General features: G+C 39.3%; 1 protein-coding gene across 1 annotated transcript in view; it reads right to left on the bottom strand.

The window, feature by feature from the left end:
• The window catches only part of LOC147712439 (uncharacterized), a 172,997-nt gene that overhangs the window by 91,187 nt on the left and 62,399 nt on the right, over positions 1–19,411 (bottom strand). The window contains exon 5 of the mRNA XM_086923112.1: positions 3,941–4,078. Coding sequence (XP_086779238.1) covers positions 3,941–4,078 — 138 coding nt within the window. The remainder of the gene's footprint in view (positions 1–3,940; positions 4,079–19,411) is intronic.

Here is a 19,411-nt window from a genome sequence, read left to right as displayed (position 1 = left end):
CGGGGAAGGAATTTCTAATCTGTTATTTTGTGTTGCAGGCAGAGTTACAGGGCAATCCAGAGGTGGAAAGGTACTCAGGGGTACCATCTTCTGGAAAACATAGGGTCCTGAGGCCTAATATCCCCAGAAAGTCTTTGCGGTGGACCCTGATGTGCGACGGTGCCCCGTCTGTCCTACGGGTGGTTGGAAACCTGTACAACCGGGGGTTGCTTGAACGCTCTGCCCCTTGTAGGGGGGGCGTGAATAATGGGGTGGACCAACGGTTCACTGGAAGTGGGAGGAGCTATTCCCTCACCATAACAGCTAAGCACAGATTGCCTAAAGCCACGATGCAAGTTGGCCCATCAGGTGGTAGGCTGCGAAGGGCAGCTTGCCTTTGGATCACCTGTAAGATAACCCACCATGTTGGCCTAGTTAGAATGCTAATAAACCTGCAGCAATTTTCTCCACGAAAACAGTGTCTTGTCTGTTTATTTATTGGGTATGATTCTGTAATGAGTGTTGCAGATATTGGCACCATATCTACCACGAAGCCGTAATGCCTATGCTGCAGGTTAAAGGGCAGGGTAGAACGGGTCCACTATGTAGCAGAGAATACACAAAGAACAGGAAGCAGTCACAAAGCGTAGTGCACCTGTCACCAAAGTAAAGAGGTGCAACTCTCAAACCCTACTATTTTTTATAGAGTCCTTCATGTTGAAGTTTTATCATTTCTAAGCACTGTTACCAACAGGTTTCTGTTCCCCCCATAATAATACTTGGTTTATCTAATTTGACATTATAGGCCCTCAGAGGGGGCTCATCTTGCCAGTGAATAAATCTCAGGAGGCGAAGAGGGTAGCAACCAATGTCACTAGAGTTTAGCACCAGTTTCTGATGCTTGTCAGGCAATAGGGAGTACACTAAATGGAGTCCCAGTTATTTCCCAAGAGATGCCTTCCCTTCCACCCTCTGGATGGAGGAGAAGTTGCTGCCTGAGAGCGTGGAACAGAGATGCTGGTGATGGAACAAGTGTGTGGACTGAGCTGGCAGAGAGAGATTCATGAAGCCTTATTTTAGATGGGTTTGCTGTTAATGTTCAACAATGCAGTCTCCCATCCAACATTAGAAAGATGTGAAATCCTTGGTAGTGGCATCAGGAAAAGCCTGAACACTGACAGTAGAAGTAACGTTGGCCTTGGGTATCAATGGCGGCTCCCTTAATAACTGAGGATAGTGCAGTGTTGTGACAAGGTTATCAGAAGTTGCTTGAGATTTTGCATGAAATTTAATGGGCTGGGTGTGATTATTGAGTATTGAATGCAGTGAAATAAATAGTCCCCAAAAATGAGTGCTGGTACCCCCCCCCCCCTCCCCACCAGCAACCACTGGCTCAAATTAAGCACTGCTCATACCGCTCTTTAACCATGGTTTCTTCCGGGGGGGGCACATCTGGAGCTCTAGGGGGTGTTGAATCGCTGCTAATAAACCAGACAAAACACTTCCATGGGCACCCTGTAACTCTTGGCAAAGGAAATCCTTCTGCCGGTTTCTAGGTCATCAGATATCATTATAGCAGAGCATTAAATATTTCAAAGGCAGTATGTTTGATTTATAGAACAGTCATCCCTTTTTAGTTTGAAGTTCTCTTTGGCATTGGCTTTGCAAGCATTTGGAAATGAAATCCACTTTATTTGGCACAGGGAGGTGTTATCTTGCAGGAAATGATAATTAAACACATGTGAAGACTGCCTGGACAAGGGATGTTTTTACCAAATGCTTGCTGTTGTAGTTTTAGTTAAGCATAATATTGTATTTGGGTGGGAACAGAAACTTTGAGAGATTCCATAGAAACATCAGGGAGCTCAGCTGGTAGAGAGTAAAGGAAGGGGGAGGTCAGAGCCCTCCTAGTGAGGGACATCATTGGGTAAAATCGAGAGCCAGCGAGCATGCACTGCTCTGCGACACATGCTAAATTCTCTGCAAGGTTTGAACTGGTCAGCTTAGCTACTAAGCTTAAGCAAAATCAAGAGCTCCAGCTAAACACTTATAAAGTCCCAAAGTCCAGACCTATTAGATATGCCAATGCTTGTTAATGTATCATAACAGTCTGAATTGTCACACTTGTAGGAGTGTGATGGTTAGTTGTGTTGGTACTGTCATTGGCAGCACTGGCAGGGGTAATGGATGGTTCAAGCTGCAATGGCTTCCCGACAAGGGCCCTGATACCTATTTTTTTCTACAATTTAAAAACTAGCTGAAAGTGATTAGCAGACTGAGGGACTATGCTAGGATGGGATCGGTGGCCGAACTGCTTCATAACACCATTGATTGGTTAGAAAAAACAATCCTCTGCTAAAGATGGCAAGCCTGACCTGGAAGAAATAGGCTCCATTACTGATTGTCAGCTCCCCCGGAAATCGTTGGTTAGTCGGAAATATGGCAGCGCTGCAGGGAGACGTGTGCAGATTCGGTCGTCCACCATGCGGTCTACAATACCACCTCCTGTTCAAAAAGAGCACTCAAGCAGCCTGACCCCACACATGTCTGTCTCTGGCACTGGCTAAGGGATAGGCATGCCTGTGGCTGAGAGTCGGCATGTCTGTGTAAGTCAGCTTTTAGGATGAAAAAATGGCGGTGTTTGGGTGCATCTCATGGTGAGACAGACCAAACAGCTAAAGCACCTGCAATAGCTGGTGAACTGTTAAGGAGATGACACTGTGGTAGTGACTGTATAGGAAGGGCGTGTCAGTCTCTAGGGCAGGATTAGCACAGCCAGAACGATAGAGATGGAGGCAACTTGCATACCCCTGCCAGCTCTTGAACATTAGTAGTTGGAGATTTTGAGCAGGGTGAGGAGCTAGCATGGCTAGATGTCTGAGGGTGTAAGGCATGTTAGGCATTTAGAGTGTGGGTCGAGAGTGCGTGGCATCCTCCTGTGCCGGGAACATTCTCTTTCTTGGCAGAAACCACAAACGCACACACTCACACTCCAGGTCAAGTTATCTATCCATCCATCATAAATATGCTCTCACCCATTCACTCTTACATCCATGCGCCTACACACTTATCCACTCATCTACCCATTCATTCTTGCATTCACCCATTCATTGATACATGCAGTCATCCTCTGACTGACCAGTTCCTCAGTCCTTGCACTCAACCGTAATCTCACTGACACCTTCATTCATCCATGCACTCCCTCATCTATTTATCATCCATGGACTGATTCACCCATCCATACTCACTCAGTCATCTATCCACCCATGGACTGTGTCACTTACACACCCATTTCCTTATGAATGTGTTCATCATCTAATCATTCTTTCATCCATTAATTCATGCACACATCCATTCACCCTACTACTCATTCTAGCATGCATTCACCTCTGCACACACAACCTATTCAAGCAATGAAAATGTATTTTCACTTATATGAAAAATCAGATTTATCAGCTTCCTCCATGCTTGCTCCTTATGTTGGACTTAGGAAATGGGTCTGAAAATGTTCCTCCATCACGTGTTTAGTCTATTTCTCTTAATACATCTTGTAAAGCTTGAAATAATAACTAATATAATTTGCTAATACAACCTATTACTTCTTTGACTGTCATTAATATTTTAATGGCACATAACGTCCTCCATGCCCTGCCACATGGGAGCCAATCTTCCACTGGCTTGGTCCAGCACGTATTCAATGAGCTCCAACAGAGAGCAGAAAACACTAACATTGGGCAAGTCGAATTACCTCAACATGTAAATTAGACATTTCAAAACAAAGATTCTCATACTTTGACTTTATAATCCAAGTGCCATCAGAGAGCCTTTTCGAAAAAATCTGTTTATTAGTTGGCTAATGGAGGTTTCATACGTAGAAAAAGGTGTCAAGGCCATGAACCATCTCACTGCCTCAAAGAGCTAGCATCACAGGCGCATGGTGAACCATGAGAGTGCAACCTACCGGTACATGTTCCGATCAGGGGATCTTTTGTAGCTCTTCATCGCTACATCTCCAAGGCAGGCGTAATTGGATGGAGGGATCATCTCGTAGATTGTAACTGGTTTGTGCGCAGAACTCCCTTTATCGCTCCAGATTTTCCTGCAATGTTGAATTACATTTTTCCAGTTACATATGTTTCCATAATACTTAAATGAAGATACAGAGTTCTAGCGTCAAAGCATCCAGCCTTCTTTGCGTCGAGTAGAGTACTATAGACATTAAGAGCAAGGTAGAGTGCCCAGCTTCACACACAGTAAAGGCTTTAATGTTGGTAGCGTGTGGTGCAGCAATCTTTGTTGGTGTCCTCCCACCCCATGGTCTCCATCACATACAGCCTGATTCATGTAGCTAAATTGCACTCGCAAAGGGCCAGATTCTCAGAATCTGGCCCTTTGCGAGCGCTATTTTTGCATTTGGTATTCATGATACCAAATGCAAAAATCGCTATTTAAGAATTCGCATATTTGCGTGGAATGGCATTTAAGGAATCTCTAATAGAGATTCCTTAAATGCTATTCATGACACACAACAAAATAGCGATTTTGGACTTTTGGGGCCGCTATTTACCGACAGGTCAGACCTGTCGGTAAATAGCAAAAACTCCGAAAAATGCTTTTAAAAGCATTTTTCAAAGTTGCATGTAGCACACACACATGTCCTTTGGACATGTGTGTGCGCAACACCAGTCCAAAAGTGCATTTTAGGGGTGCTACAGGGCGTCCTTTGGACACCCCTGTCACCCTTAAAATCGCTATCTCAGTTGCGAGTAGCAAATTGCTACTCGCAAATCCCCATTCATTCCAATGGGCCTCTTGGCCCATAGGAATGAATGGGGAGTATTTGCGAGTAGCAAATTGCTACTCGCAAATAAAGAACATGTAGGAATCGCTATTTAAGTAGCAATTCCTACATGAATGCCGTTTTGCGTGTCCTCAATAGCGAATCGCTATGATTCGCTATTAGGGACACGCAAAACGGCCCGTACATGAATCAGGCTGATAGTTCCCTCACTATCACCCTCCGGTGGTGCCCTTCATCTCACCTCAGCCTCGCTTTCCCATTTATGTTATAGCACTACTCATTCCAATATGGACTTTCAAAGCACTTTACATCACAAAAATATTATTCAGAGACAATCAATGTTACACATGTGTAAGTCAATGTATAGCAAATGTGAAGACAATGATGACTACAAGGGGTAAAAGTCATATTTCATCCATACTGGTAGACAATGTGGTTCAGATTTGCTAACACTTTGTGCCGGGTTTGGGCTACAGTTGAAACATAAACCCAAAGCAAACTGTTATGTTGGGATTTACTATTGGGTAATTTCTCAAAGTAACACAAAGTTGCCCTCTGTGCTGGTTTGCATTACTTTACATGAAAGGGGCGTTCCATGAGTTGTACATTGGTGTTTCCATGCAACCACCCAAAGGTTTGATGCAAATCCCTATCTACAAGAATCGTAGACAGGAATTTGCACCCAAACCGTACGATTCCTTGAGGTAAGGTCAACAAGGAGAAAATCTCATTTTTCCTTGTTTTTCCTACTTTGCATGTGTGGGGCGTTGTACAGCGCACTACAAAGCATGAAGTGTTTTGGACAGTTTTTGTTTTGTATTGGAAGTCCTGCAACTTGGGAAGAGACAAATTAAATCTATATATTTTCCAATTGGATTGGAAGCCAAGTGTAAAATTCACCCGTTTTTAGAATTATATTATTATTCCACATTGGCACAATCGGATAATTTTTTGATCGGGCTTTAGACAATATCATTTGATGTTATTGAAAGTATGTATTCTGTATACATACTTCTAGTAGCTTTCAGACAGCCATTTTCATGCCTCTGTCTGTTGCTATGTCATTCACATTTTTCTTTTGCCCTCTACAGCCTTGTTATGTGAAAATTACAGTATGTAATTACATACACATTTGTATTGTTGCTGTCTTTCTTTAATGCTGTTGATGAACTATTATTTTGGAATATATACATGTCATAGTTTTGGGGTTCTGGAATGTGATGTACAGGGATTGAAGGCTGTCGGATTTGGAGAGAATTAAATTACATATGTAAGCTGGAGAAAAGTTTCTTGGATCTGTTCAGACTCACTGACCACTTTTAACTCGGAATTGCTGTCTTATTTGTGGACAGTTTAGGATTTTTCTACAGAATTACAGCGTGGTTTACTCTACTGGAGGTGAGAGTTCACATGAAGGTGACAATTCATGTGTCATGTGAGGATTACATGCTTTTAGATGTTTTACCTCAGTGATAGTTGAATTGCGAGCTCTGCGTGTGGGAGCCTCTTACCGTGGATACACGCGCTTGCATTTCCAAGATTCTTCGGTACTAGCACATCTGGAGAGCTTTCTCATCTTCTGTTAAGCAGGGCGGTGTATAGAGGAAGGCAGATTTTGTGTAAAAAGCTAAATTGACCTAAAACATTGACGTTCAACAGCATTTCGGCAGGTAATTTAGGAAGTTGGGAACGGTTTCATTCACAACCTTAGGATTCCGTTTTGATGAAATAGGTAATTGTCCTGCCTCATTACCTGTGTTCAGTTACTGAATTGAAGAAGTAATCTCTTACCATTTATGATAACAACCATTCAACTGTGTAATTAGGTTATAGGAACTCTAATATATGCCTGGCCAGGCAGTGACAGGCACAGCTTTGTATTCTATTACCTGCCTGTTTGGAACTGTGTGTCTCTACAGCACTGTGACAGGCACACCTTTTGATTACTTTTAGGCTTGCCTTGCTGTTTTACAACTTTTTGTTACTTATATTTATTCAGCTTCATATTTATGATTGTTGTCATGGCGAATTCAAGTAATGTTATTCAACCACCACCTTTTCTGCAATTGCCTGTCTAGCCACCTATGTTAAAAGAGAAGGCTTTGCATTTTTGAAAATTAATTGGGTATAAATTAATGCTACAAAATAAGATGGTGTTAGATGTACAGCTTTATTCTTTAATCACTTAGGTAAAGCTGGTCAACACGTTTTTGACAATTTGTCAATAGTGAAGGCTCCTACTGGTTTGGATTCATGGAATACTTATTCTGGACCTTTCGCTCGAATGGATAAGCAATATTTTGAAGAGCTTTTCAGTTTTGTTTGAAATACATAATTTGTTTAAGAGAAAACAACTTGTGAACAAGACAGTGGAGGATTATTTAGTAGTTTTGAGACTACTTGCTACTAAAAATGAGTTTGGAAGTAATTTAGATATTAATTGTGTGATCAATTTGTTTCTAATTGTTCTACTACAAAAGTTCATGAAAGCATTTTGACTTGTAAAAATCTTTCACTAGGTGAAGTTATAGACATTTCTAAGAGTGTAGAACAATCATTATTCTCATCTAAAATATTAACAGATGATCCTATAAATATTATGCACGCATCTACTGTGTGTGTATTAGATAATGCAGAAATGTGTGCTATTTCAAGCAAAAGTAGGTTTAAAAGAAATTGGAAAAAGAAAGGGTCTGATGCTTGTTACAGGTTTGATTCTAAGTTTCATTTGCCAAACAGTCATCTAAGAAAAAATATCAAGGTTTGATGTGTTTGGTGGAAATTGCCAAAATTAAAAAGGTGGGAATAATAGCCCGAACTCCCATTAAGATTTTAACTGATGTCACTTGCGAAATGTTTTGCACGAATCCGCTTTTCAAACCTGTTGATGTGAATCCAAAGGCTCTTGGTGATTAGATTATCACAATAAAAGGATTTTTCTCAGATGTTTCGAAGTTTCAAGGTCGAGAACCTTTTACAAAAGGGCATGTTGCTGAAAAGGGGAGAGATATTATGGGTTGGCAAGATCAGGGTAGATTGGGAATTTTACTCAAGCCTGGACATGATAAGCCAGTTGTTTCGTGTGACATGCCTATTTTGTCTGTGGAATAACCACATAAATGTGAAGGTATTGAAATGTTGCTCAAGAAGTATGAAAGGGTGGTCAGTGACAGTGTGGACCTTGTGAAAGGGTTTGAACAAATAAATTACATTGAAATGTGATGCCCTGGAGAGCGCGCGGCGAGGCAAGATGACCGCAACGTGAGGAGCTCCGCTCGATTGAGCCGAGCCGCAGAAAAAGCGACGCAAAATTATGCATTTCATCGTCAGAAGAGGCCGAGTACATAATGGCAAGTTTTCATACCTTCCAGCATTATTTTTATCACTCTACGCGGTGAACTTATCTTTTTCAGTCAACTGCCGCCATTTTACCTCTTTGCCTACGCAGCGTTTCTTTCCCTTTCTGCTACATTGACGCTCATTAGGCACTTATAACTGCATTTTATTCCTGGTACAGTGGAGATTCGTTTTTTCATTCCAGGCTACGCTGCAATGGTGTTTTTTCTGTCCTACTTTACCTAACCTGCGCTCCTTGTCTCCACTGAATGCCTTGTTTATGTATGCTGACAACAGACATTCAACTGTACATGGAGAAGAGGGGTTAGAGTGCACCCTTCTCAAGACATCCTCAGTCTGCGCAGGTTATACAGTCCAATAATTCTGCTATTTGGTCCTTTTAGTGCAGCTGATGTTTTTTCTTGCTGACTGCTGTGCTTTTGGTGCGCTCTTTCATTCCCTCATATTCCAACGCCTTTATCGCTATACTGTGCTGATGAATGGACTTTTCTTTGTGAAACAGAGTACTGGTTTTGCTTCAAACTTTTTCTAAACACCTCTTTATTATTAATAATACTGTTTCTCCTGCAGCCTCCAATTTTCTTCTTGTCTACAGTTTTTAAGTGGTGATATATTCAACATGGATTCCACACATTCAAATAAACCCCATGGGAACTCTTCAGGAAGTCGTAATGATTCATCTGTATCTTCCGGTAAACGTATCAAAAAGTATCCACCTTCTCCATCAAAATCACCGCTTCCTCTCACTCTGGAGGACATAATGAAGGAATTGTGCCTCATTCGTCCTTTCATGACAGACACTGCTGCTACTCTTCAGAGGTTGGATGACAATTGGTCTATTCTTGATACAAGACTTTCTGATGTAGAAAAGAAGATTAGTGATGATCAAGATATTGTCGCCATAGTTGATAGCCTCACTAGAGAGGTCAGCCAGCTTAAAAAAAACACAGAGGATTTGGAAAATCGTAACAGGCGCAACAACCAGCGCATATATGGTATTCCGGAGGGTACGGAAGGGTCTGATTACATTTTTGAAAACCCAAGTCCTTCAAATTGTTTGCCTCACAAAATCCTTGGATTTTAACATACATCAAGCTCATCATTTGGGGCCAAAGGCTATATCCTCTTCATCCAAACCTAGAGGTATAATTGCTTACTTCCTCCTATATTCAGACCTTATGACGATTCTCAATGCTGCTAAACAACATAAGCAGATGCTTTGGGATGGCCACAAAGTCTTCTTCACTCAAGATGTTTCTAAACCTACTGCTACTCGTCGGAAGGAATTTTTAGATCTCTGACCTGCGTTGAGATCCATGAATGCACGTTATGGTTTGATCCATCCTTTTTTTCCAAAGTAACTTATAAAGACAGAACCTTCAGTTTTGAGGATCCTGCTGACCTACCGAATTTTATTCATAATCACAAAGGAGAACTTATGGAACTGAGCAAAACGTAATAGTTCTGTTATTGATTCATTGTTGTGTCTTGTCTATTGCAGATTGCAGTTTGTCAGCAATAACGTTTCCTTTGTTTATCCTCTCCCATGTTTCACAGGTCTCCCCTGTGCAGTGCTGTTGTAGAAATTTCCCATTCGTGTTGTCCTGATGTCTGTAATGTGCACTTCATCCCGCTGCCACTTCCCCTAGATGTTTGGTACGTTCCCTTCATTTGTTTCACTTGGTCACCTCTTGTCTTCGGACTCCACTCTCAATTGTTTTTTTTATTAGTGTACGGTGACCTGTTAATTTTTTTATGTCTCCTACTCGTGTGGATGTCTTGTTCTTCGCTGCCCCCCTCCCACATTAATGTTTTCTGGTAGGTTGTCTTGGTTAAAGCCACCTGGCTTTCTGCCATCCTCCTTTTGATGTCTTCTTCTGGGGGATTGTACCCCCTATTTCCTTTTCTTTAATATCTTCCCTTTCTGTTTCTCATTACTTTTTATATCCTTTTATCCTCTGTCTTTCCTTACTTTTTTTCCTTTCTTTGTTACCTTTTCCTGTTTCCTCTCGCTGGCTACACTTTTCTTATTTATCCCTTTCTACATTCTCTTTCTTTATATTTCAGTCTATTATTTTTTACAGTTCTCTTTATCTGCTCTGGTTTATTGTTCTGTGGTGGTCATGTGGATTGGTTTCTCAACATTCTTTTAACAATTTTCCAACCTTATTCTCTTTTCTCCTATTCTTTTCTGACTGCTTTACATTCTCTCGCCTATCTTCATCTACCTTCCAGGAATGAGTGGTCTTCGCAGTATCTCGTGGAATGTTAAAGGTATTCCCAATCCTATTGAAAAACAACGTGTCTTATCTCATTTAGCGAGACTGTCAAGTTGCTCTCTTGCAAGAAACACACCTTACTTTACAAGATCTGTCTTCATTGCATAAACAATGGGTAGGAGAAGCCTTTTGCTCTCCAGCAATTAATAATAAAAATGGTGTTATAATTTTGTTTAACAAATTGCTCACTGTTCAATTACAAAATTAATTTCATGACACTAATGGTAGATGGTTGTTTTTGGATACTATTGTTAATAATGTACAACTCTCTTTTTGCAATCTTTATGGTACTGACTTAACCTTTTGGATTGATTTTTCCTCACATGCAACTGATGATTTCTTTGTAGGGGGCGATTGGAACCAACTCATGGATTCATTTTTAGACCTGAAATCACAAACTAGATATGTTCCCAATAAGATGCAAACATCCTTTTACAAAACCATCTCTTCCAGAGGCCTCAATAAATCCTGGAGAATATCCCATCCGACTCTTTTGAGTTCTCCTTTTTTTCTCCAGGGCATGCATCCCACTCCCATATTGACTATATTTTCCTCACTCAACATGCTTTCCAATTTAAACTAACTCAGAAATAGGTTATATTCTTATTTCAGACCATGCCCCTATTATTTTAGACATGGATTACCCCTCACCCACTCACACTTCTTGACGCTGGTGTTTTGTTAACTCTCTCCTCTTAGACTCCCAGTTTATTGATCACTTTAAGCTTTTCATGGAAGAATTCTTCCATAATATTCTTAAATCTACCTCTGACTTTCAATTTATTTAGGATGCTTTCAAGGCTGCCGCTAGAGGTTGAATTATTGACTTTGTATCCGAAAGAAGAAAAAAGCCCTTTCACATTCATCTCACATCATTAAACAAATGAAAGAACTTGAACATCTTTACTTCACCACTAACTTCTCTTATCATAGCCAAAATTAAATACAACAATTTTTCCTGGGATTCTGCTTCCAATAACCTTCTCAAATTTAATGCTAAAATGTATGAAGGGCATAACAAAGCAGGCAAATCTCTTGCAAACTATCTTAAAATTAAAAAACAAAAATCTAAAATTATAGCGGTCACTGATCCTCACAGAGTAGGTCAGTCCACTGATGACAAAATCCTTGACTGTTTTGTCCAATACTACTCTTCCCTCAACACTCCAGAATCCAGTCCTTCTTCCACACAAATTGACTCCTTCTTTCAATCTATTCCCAAATCCCTTGATAATCCTGTGGATATCTCCTCCCTTGACATTCCCATTTTAGAATAGGAAATGCTCAATGCAATTACTCTTCTGCCTAACGATAAAACACCCGGTCCCGGTGGCTTTACTGTGCATTTTTATCTTCACTTTAAAAATGTTTTAATACCACACTTACTTTCCTTGATCAACCACCACTTTCTTGTCAATGGAGAATCTAGGGGTTCCTTCACACAAGCAATGCTTTGCCTCATTCCTCAAGAAGATAAAGATCCCTCCCTTTGCAAAAATTATCGGCCCATGTCCTTAATAAACATGGACTGTAAAATTTACGCCAAAATCTTAGCCACTCGTATTAATAAAGTCATTCCTGATCTTGTTAATATTTATCAATGTGGGTTTTTCAAGGGTAGATCTATCACTGTTAATTTGAGAACTCTCCTTAATATCAACCACCTTGCTTCTAAGATGGACTCCCCTGTCACAGCTATCACCTTAGATGCTGAAAAAGCCTTTGATAGGGTCAGCTGAGATTTTTTGTTTGGAGCGCTGAAATGGCATGGTTTTAGCCCCACCATTATACATTATATTCAACTGTTTTATTCTGATTCTTCTACTTCCATCTGGGTCAATGGCTCTAAAACCAAGTACACTCCCCTTCATAGAGGTACTAGACAAGAATGTCCCCTCTCTCCTCTTCTTCTCATCCTCGCATTAGAACCTTTTCTGGAAATAATACGCTGTTCAACATCCTATACTGGCTTCACATACAAGAATGTTTACATCAACTTTACTGCTTATGAAGATGATATTTTTCTCTACATTTCCAACCCGGCCACTTCCTTACCCGCACTTTTCTCCTTAGTACATGAATACTCTTCAGTCTCTGGATACAAATTGAATGTAGACAAGTCTGAAGTCCTACCTCTTAACAAATTCTGTCTCTCTCAAATGTTCCAAGGATCTGGTTTTGAATGGAATCCCAGATATATTAAGTGTTTAGGTATTCTTTATGCCAATACTATTAGAGTATCCATCAAACTCAACCATACTGATATAATTAAAAAGATTTCCTCCCTCATAGACGGTTCGTCACCCCTTTTCTTATCTTGGTGGGGGAGGCTAGCAACTATTAAAATGATGCTTCTTCCCATTGTCAATTTTTAACTCTCAATGCTTCCTACCTCTCTCCCGCATTTTTTCTTTAAAACTATAAACAGCCTCTTAAACAAATTCTTGTGCAATAAGCACAAAGCTAGGATTTCTCTCTCTCGTCTCCAACAACCCAAAGAGTTAGGTGGGGGTTAATTTTCCTAACATTTCTAGATTTCACTTAGCCTTTACTCCAAAGCAAATTTGGCCTTTCCTAACAGATTCGTCCTCTCCTCCCTTAACTGCTTAAAGCTCAATAGAACTTGCGCAGCTCTCTCCTTTTTCTATCCTTACCACTACTCGCTTATCTCAACTTCTAAAGCACTAGTTCTTTCACAGTTTCGTTCCTTTTTTTCACAAGCTTACCTTCACTTTTTAACTCCAGTTTGGTATAAGAAATCTCTAAAGATTAATAACAGCGCTTTTCTGGATAGAATGGATTGACAAAGGCATTGTTACATATGATCACTTACTTATTGGTAAGTCTGTAAGATCTTTCTCAGATACCCATGATACTTTCCATCTCTCTAATGCACTCTCTTCCCGAAACATCTTGATTAATCATGCCCTAACCTCTATCATCTCACAGAATAGTTACCTGACTACCACCGCCCCAACTCTCTTATCTCCAACAGATTTTTCTATTCCTCTCAGAGCTGCCGCTATTTATAAAATACTTTCCCATCCCACTACTGAGAGGCTTAAATCTCCACTTAAACTCTAATGGGAAAGAGACCTAGTTCAAGAATTTTCCCTCCAGGTTTGGGACGCTTTATGGTCTAAAATACATACTGTTTCTCATTCTGCCAGCACAACACAGATTTCATGCTTTTTTTACAATATACTTTTTTTTACTCTTTCTCATTTACACAAATTCAAGTTACTTGACTCTAAAAAATGTTGGTCCTGCACCTATGCTAATAGTGATCTTTTACACATGTTTTTCATTGTTCGGTGTTTAAAACCCTTTGGTCTCGTATCTGGTCAAAATTAAATGGCATTTTAGCCACGGACTACCTGTTTGAGATTGTACGTATCTTTTTGGGCGGTTATTCACCTATACGGAATGTTCATAGTAATGTACGTAAATGTATAGATCTTTATATAGCTATCTCTTTTCAAATAATTACAACCAACTCGAAGGATACTTCGAAAATTTCATAGGAATTCTCCATATGGGATATTTCTAAGGATAAACAGAATTTGCTTGAATAACAAAGAATGGAAGAAACATCAGAAACAAGCTGCATCAAGATTCAAAAGGAGAAAATACAATGAGAGAATAATTGATATAGCTCTGAGGAGAACTGAACAGAAAAAAAGAACTGACCTATTGAAAGACAAAACAAAGAAGTTGAGGAAGAAAATACCATCAGATTAATAACTACATTTTCCACTGGAAACAAACAAGTGATGCATAACCTAAGAAAAAACTGGCATATCTTACAAATGAACAGCACAATAGCAAAAATTGTAGGTGACCATCCAAACATCACATGCAAAAGAGCTAAGAACCTTCGGGACAGACTTGTACACAGCCACTTCCAACTCCCAAAAAAAACAGAAATGTGGTTGAAACCAAAGGTTTTTTTAAAATGCACAGAATGCAAGGTTTGCGAAATTGCTCTCTAGAAAAAAGAAATTCAAATGGCCAACAAAAGAACATGGAAGATCCAACAACTTATAAACTGCAAAAGCCAATTTGCAATTTATATTATAGAATGCCCATGTGCTTTGAAATACGTAGGGAGCACAAAAACTAACTTAAAAAACGCATCCTGGAACACGTCTGGCAACAGTAAACTGTGATCAAAGCAATGCTGTCGACAGACACATGGAATGGGAACATTCTAGTAAATAGAAGGAATTAAATTCTATGCTATTGAAACGGTGGCACCTCATCCTCGCGGCGGTGACCGCGAACGGACTCTACGACAGAGAGAGTCAAAATATATTTTGAACTTCAGAACTCTCACACCTTTTGGTCTTAACTAGGTGTGAGCGCAAAATCCGTTCCGCTCGCTGATTTCGCGGATTTTCGGTAAATCCGCAATCCGCGCACTCCTGCGAATTTACCGAAAATCCGTAAATCCGCGAGCGGCGGATCCGGGGGGCAAAAGTTCAAGCCTTCAAGCTTGAAGTTGTTGTAACTATTTTAGGATGGCGCCGGCAAGCTGCCAGGCCCATCCTAAAATAGTTACTAAGTTAGCTTCAACAGGAAGCACTAATAGATAAAATAGAGCACCTGCTTTATTTTATCTATTAGACCCGATCGTACAAACAGAAGGTAGCCCCACTGTAGGCAATATACTAATACAACTATGCTAAATCAACAACAAAGGGGCCAATAGAAAAGGATAACACTACAAATACCAGAGGGCTTAGCGGTACAAGGTGGGATCGGTTAGACGCCATGTCATTTCCGGTGCCATCAAACCCCCCTTTTTTTCACTAATTTGCACTTTATTTAACAAACACTGAAACAAACACTTTGTAACTTTAGTCTCGTGAACAAGCGGCGTGTGCCGCGAAACGCGTTGAGCAGTGTTGCTGGGAGTGCTGCTATGATTAAATAATAGAATAACAAACTTGGAGTATTGGTCGTTTGTGGAAAATACGGAACCGGGAGTGCGCTGGAAACTCTTTTTGCATGTGAGCAAAAAAACGGATGCACTTTCAAGCAGCAAGGATCTGCTGCACCTGACACGCACCGCCGAAAAAGCGCATGGGAGCCCTCACCGGGGCCACTTTGTTATATATATATATATATATATATATATATATATATATATATATATATATATATATATATATATATATATATATATATATATATATATATATATATATATATTGTGGACAGAAAATTTCATTAATAAACATTCAATACAGCTAACTTACAATAGCATTCCTATTGACCCAAAACTAGTAGAGTAAACGTTTTAATGAAAATTACATGATATTTATGTATTTCTCATTGACTTGTGTACCATATATTAACTTGTTTATATTTTATTGTCTCCTTAGATTTTACAGGACATAAATAATATTCATTTTGTTATTTATGTATAATAATTATGTATATATATATATATATTGTGGATAGAAAATTTCATGACTAAACATTCAATACTGCTAACCAACAATAGCACTCATATTGACCCAAAGTTAGTACAGTAAACGTTTTAACGAAAATGATGTGATATTTACATATTTCTCATTAACTCGTCTACCATATATTAACTTGTTTATATTTTATTGGCTACTTAGATTTTACAGGACATAAATATTATTAATTTTGTTGAATATTTATAGTGCAGTGTTCTCACAAAGACGAATGACACGTTTCGGCAACAGCCTTTACCTTGGTCATAAAGTTCAGGTGTAGAGTGACCCTTTTAAAGGGCAACAGGCCCTCCACCACCACAATAAAATTACATCAAATATCCTTAAAACCAAAGAATGGGCAATAGTTATTGTTAAAGACAAATGCTCTTGGACTCATTATCTTAGTGATCATCCTAATCATACTACCTGTGTCTGGTAAAGTACCAAAATCCCTTATAGCTATTAAAGTGCATGTCGTTTTGTGGCAGGTAACATGTTTTCTCAAACGACTGCATAAATCTATTTGTAACGTTGAAAGCAGTAATCTCAGCATGTCTTTTAAAAACTAAGGAGCCAATAAAATATTGTTAAAACATTTATAGTACTAACTTTGGGTCAATAGGAATGCTATTGTAGGTTAGCTCTATTTTGAATCATGATACTTTCTATCCACAATATATATACATAATTAACCTACATAATGAATATATATATATATATATATATATATATATATATATATATATATATATATATATATATATATATATATATATATATATATATATATATATATATATATATATATATATATATATATATTCACTGAAAAAACCATAGGTTTCACACCAGTTATAGTTAGGAATTAGCATTTAAAAAACCTATTAAATTCACTGACAAAACCATAGATTTCACACCATTTATAGTTAGCTGGAAATTTTACTGACATAAAACCATTGAAATTCCCACGTTATAGTTAGTTGGACTCACTATAACTTGCGCGCCTATAATGCACTGCTGATGACGTCACATATTACATCACTCATGACATGGTCAGTGACATCACTCATGACATCACTGATGACACCATCCAGTGAATGTGTGTCTTTCTGAAAAATAAATTTGTTTTATATATGTATTTGTAAAGGTCGATGGAAGAATAAATGTTTAAATAAGTGTGTAAATGGATGTTTTTTTTAAAAAAAATTGGTTGGGTAACTGGCTTATTACGTGTATCTTAGTGAATACATATATTAGCGAGTATTGTTTAAATATTTAAATGTTTGTATCAGTGTTTCTCTTTGTGTATAAGTGGCTGCAGGGGTTGGTGACTGACTCACTGTTTGTATGTGTTTTGAAGACAGCATATGTGCAGGACTGTATGGGTGGATGAGTGTGTATATGTGTGTGTTAGTGAGTGAATGACTGTCTCACTAGTGTCTTCCTTAGTAACGACATATGTTTTAATCTAGTATATGTGAGTATTGATGTATATAAGTGAGTATAGTATATATAGTGAGAGATTGTAGGAGTTCCTGTTTAAATAAGTATGTGTTTCTATAAGTGATTGTTTAAGAGAGTAAGTATGGGTAAGTTTCCTTAGAAGTAAGGTGGTAGTGTGTGTATAAATGTATATGCAAATAAATGGATATTCAATAGTTTATTTGCATGTGTGAGTATGTGTGTGAGTAACTTTTGGATGACTGCTGATGTGTAACAGGATGTATAGGTGTATCACTACATATGATGAGTGAGTATATATATGAGTGACTATATAGAACTGTTGGTGAATGAGTGGATGTGTATATAGATGGTGGAATTACTGAATTGGTTGTTGTTACTGGTTTGGGTATCTCCATTTTTCTGAAAATGTTTGTTTCTATTTTTGAATATGTGTTTCAAGCGTTACATTACACTGAACTTAGGTCTGTCACTCTGTCACAAGGATGGTGTCATCAGTGATGTCATGAGTGATGTCACTGACCATGTCATGAGTGATGTAATATGTGACGTCATCAGCAGTGCATTACAGGCGCGCAAGTTATAGTGAGTCCAACTAACTATAACGTGGGAATTTCAATGGTTTTATGTCAGTAAAATTTCCAGCTAACTATAAATGGTGTGAAATCTATGGTTTTGTCAGTGAATTTAATAGGTTTTTTAAATGCTAATTCCTAACTATAACTGGTGTGAAACCTATGTTTTTTTCAGTGAATTTCAAAGGTTTTTTAAATGCTAATTCCTAACTATAACTGGTGTGAAACCTATGGTTTTTTCAGTGAATTTCAAAGGTTTTTTTAATGCTAATTACTAACTATATAAGACCTGAAAGCCCACCAGGAATCTCCAGTATGCGCCAGGGGACTGCATTGCAGAGAGGTGTAATGAAGCCACAACCCTTCTTACACCTCTCTGCAACGCAGCCCCCGTGCATGTTTGAAGAGGGGGAACTAATTCCCCTTGCATACTGGGGGCCCCTGGGGGCCAATTAGCCCACCTGGAACCTCCAGTATGCGCCAGGGGCTGCATTGCAGAGGTGTAATGAGACTATGCCCCTTGTTACACCTCTCTGCAACGCAGCCCACTGCCGCGTTTGCAGAGGGGGAACTAATTCCCCTTGCATACTGGGGGTCCCTGGGGTCAACTGGTCCACCAGGAGCCTCCAGTATGCGCGAGGGAGCTGCATTGCAGAGAAGTGTAATGAGGCCACACCCTTGTTACACCTCTCTGCAATGCAGGCCACTGGCGCGTTTGTAGAGGGGGGACTAATTCCCCTTGCATACTGGGGGTCCCTGGATCATATCTGCCCAAACACCGATATTCCGAACGATTGTAAATTACTTTTACTACTCTCTACTACTCACTCTACTATTCACTCTACTACTCTCTACTACTCACTCACTCAGATTATTGCGATTTAGTACTCTGTTTGCTATAATATCAACCATTAACAAAAGTGTTTTCAAAAGGTATTGCTTGTGTAGCTTAGCACGGGACAAGTCCCAAGATTGTGGTCTCTTGATTTATGTATGTTAAAATACAGCCTGTGTTGCTGTACAATGGTTAGTTTATTTCAGGTGCCTTCTATTCAACAATATGCCAACCAAACATACTTAAGGCATATATCTACATCCAATGTTAGAAAAGAGCATTTTAGTGTTATGTGTGCTGGTATTTATGCACAGGTTGAGCAAGTTTCTTTAGGTTCCTCACAGCACTACTAGCAGGGTCCAACTGGCCAATAGGGCAATGGGCCAGTGCCAGATTGGATGGTCTGACAGGTCGGTGTGGGGGTGATTTTTGTGGCTGTTTGTGGACTGTTTTATGGTCTGGTGGGCCGTGTTTCTCTGATATTACCACAAACATTTTCTGCAGCAAGCACATCTGCATACAGTCTCCCACACTTTTCAAAACACCTATTTGGCTTGTCTTTGCAAAATCAGAGTGTCACGATTTGAAAATATGGTTCACTAATGGGCTCACTATTATTTTATCACCTGAGCCTATTTTCTGTCCCAGTCTTATCT

This window comes from Lissotriton vulgaris, chromosome 5 (assembly GCF_964263255.1).
Source record: "Lissotriton vulgaris chromosome 5, aLisVul1.2, whole genome shotgun sequence".
Taxonomy (NCBI): Eukaryota; Metazoa; Chordata; class Amphibia; order Caudata; family Salamandridae; genus Lissotriton; species Lissotriton vulgaris.
This window is presented reverse-complemented; position numbering and strand designations above follow the sequence as displayed.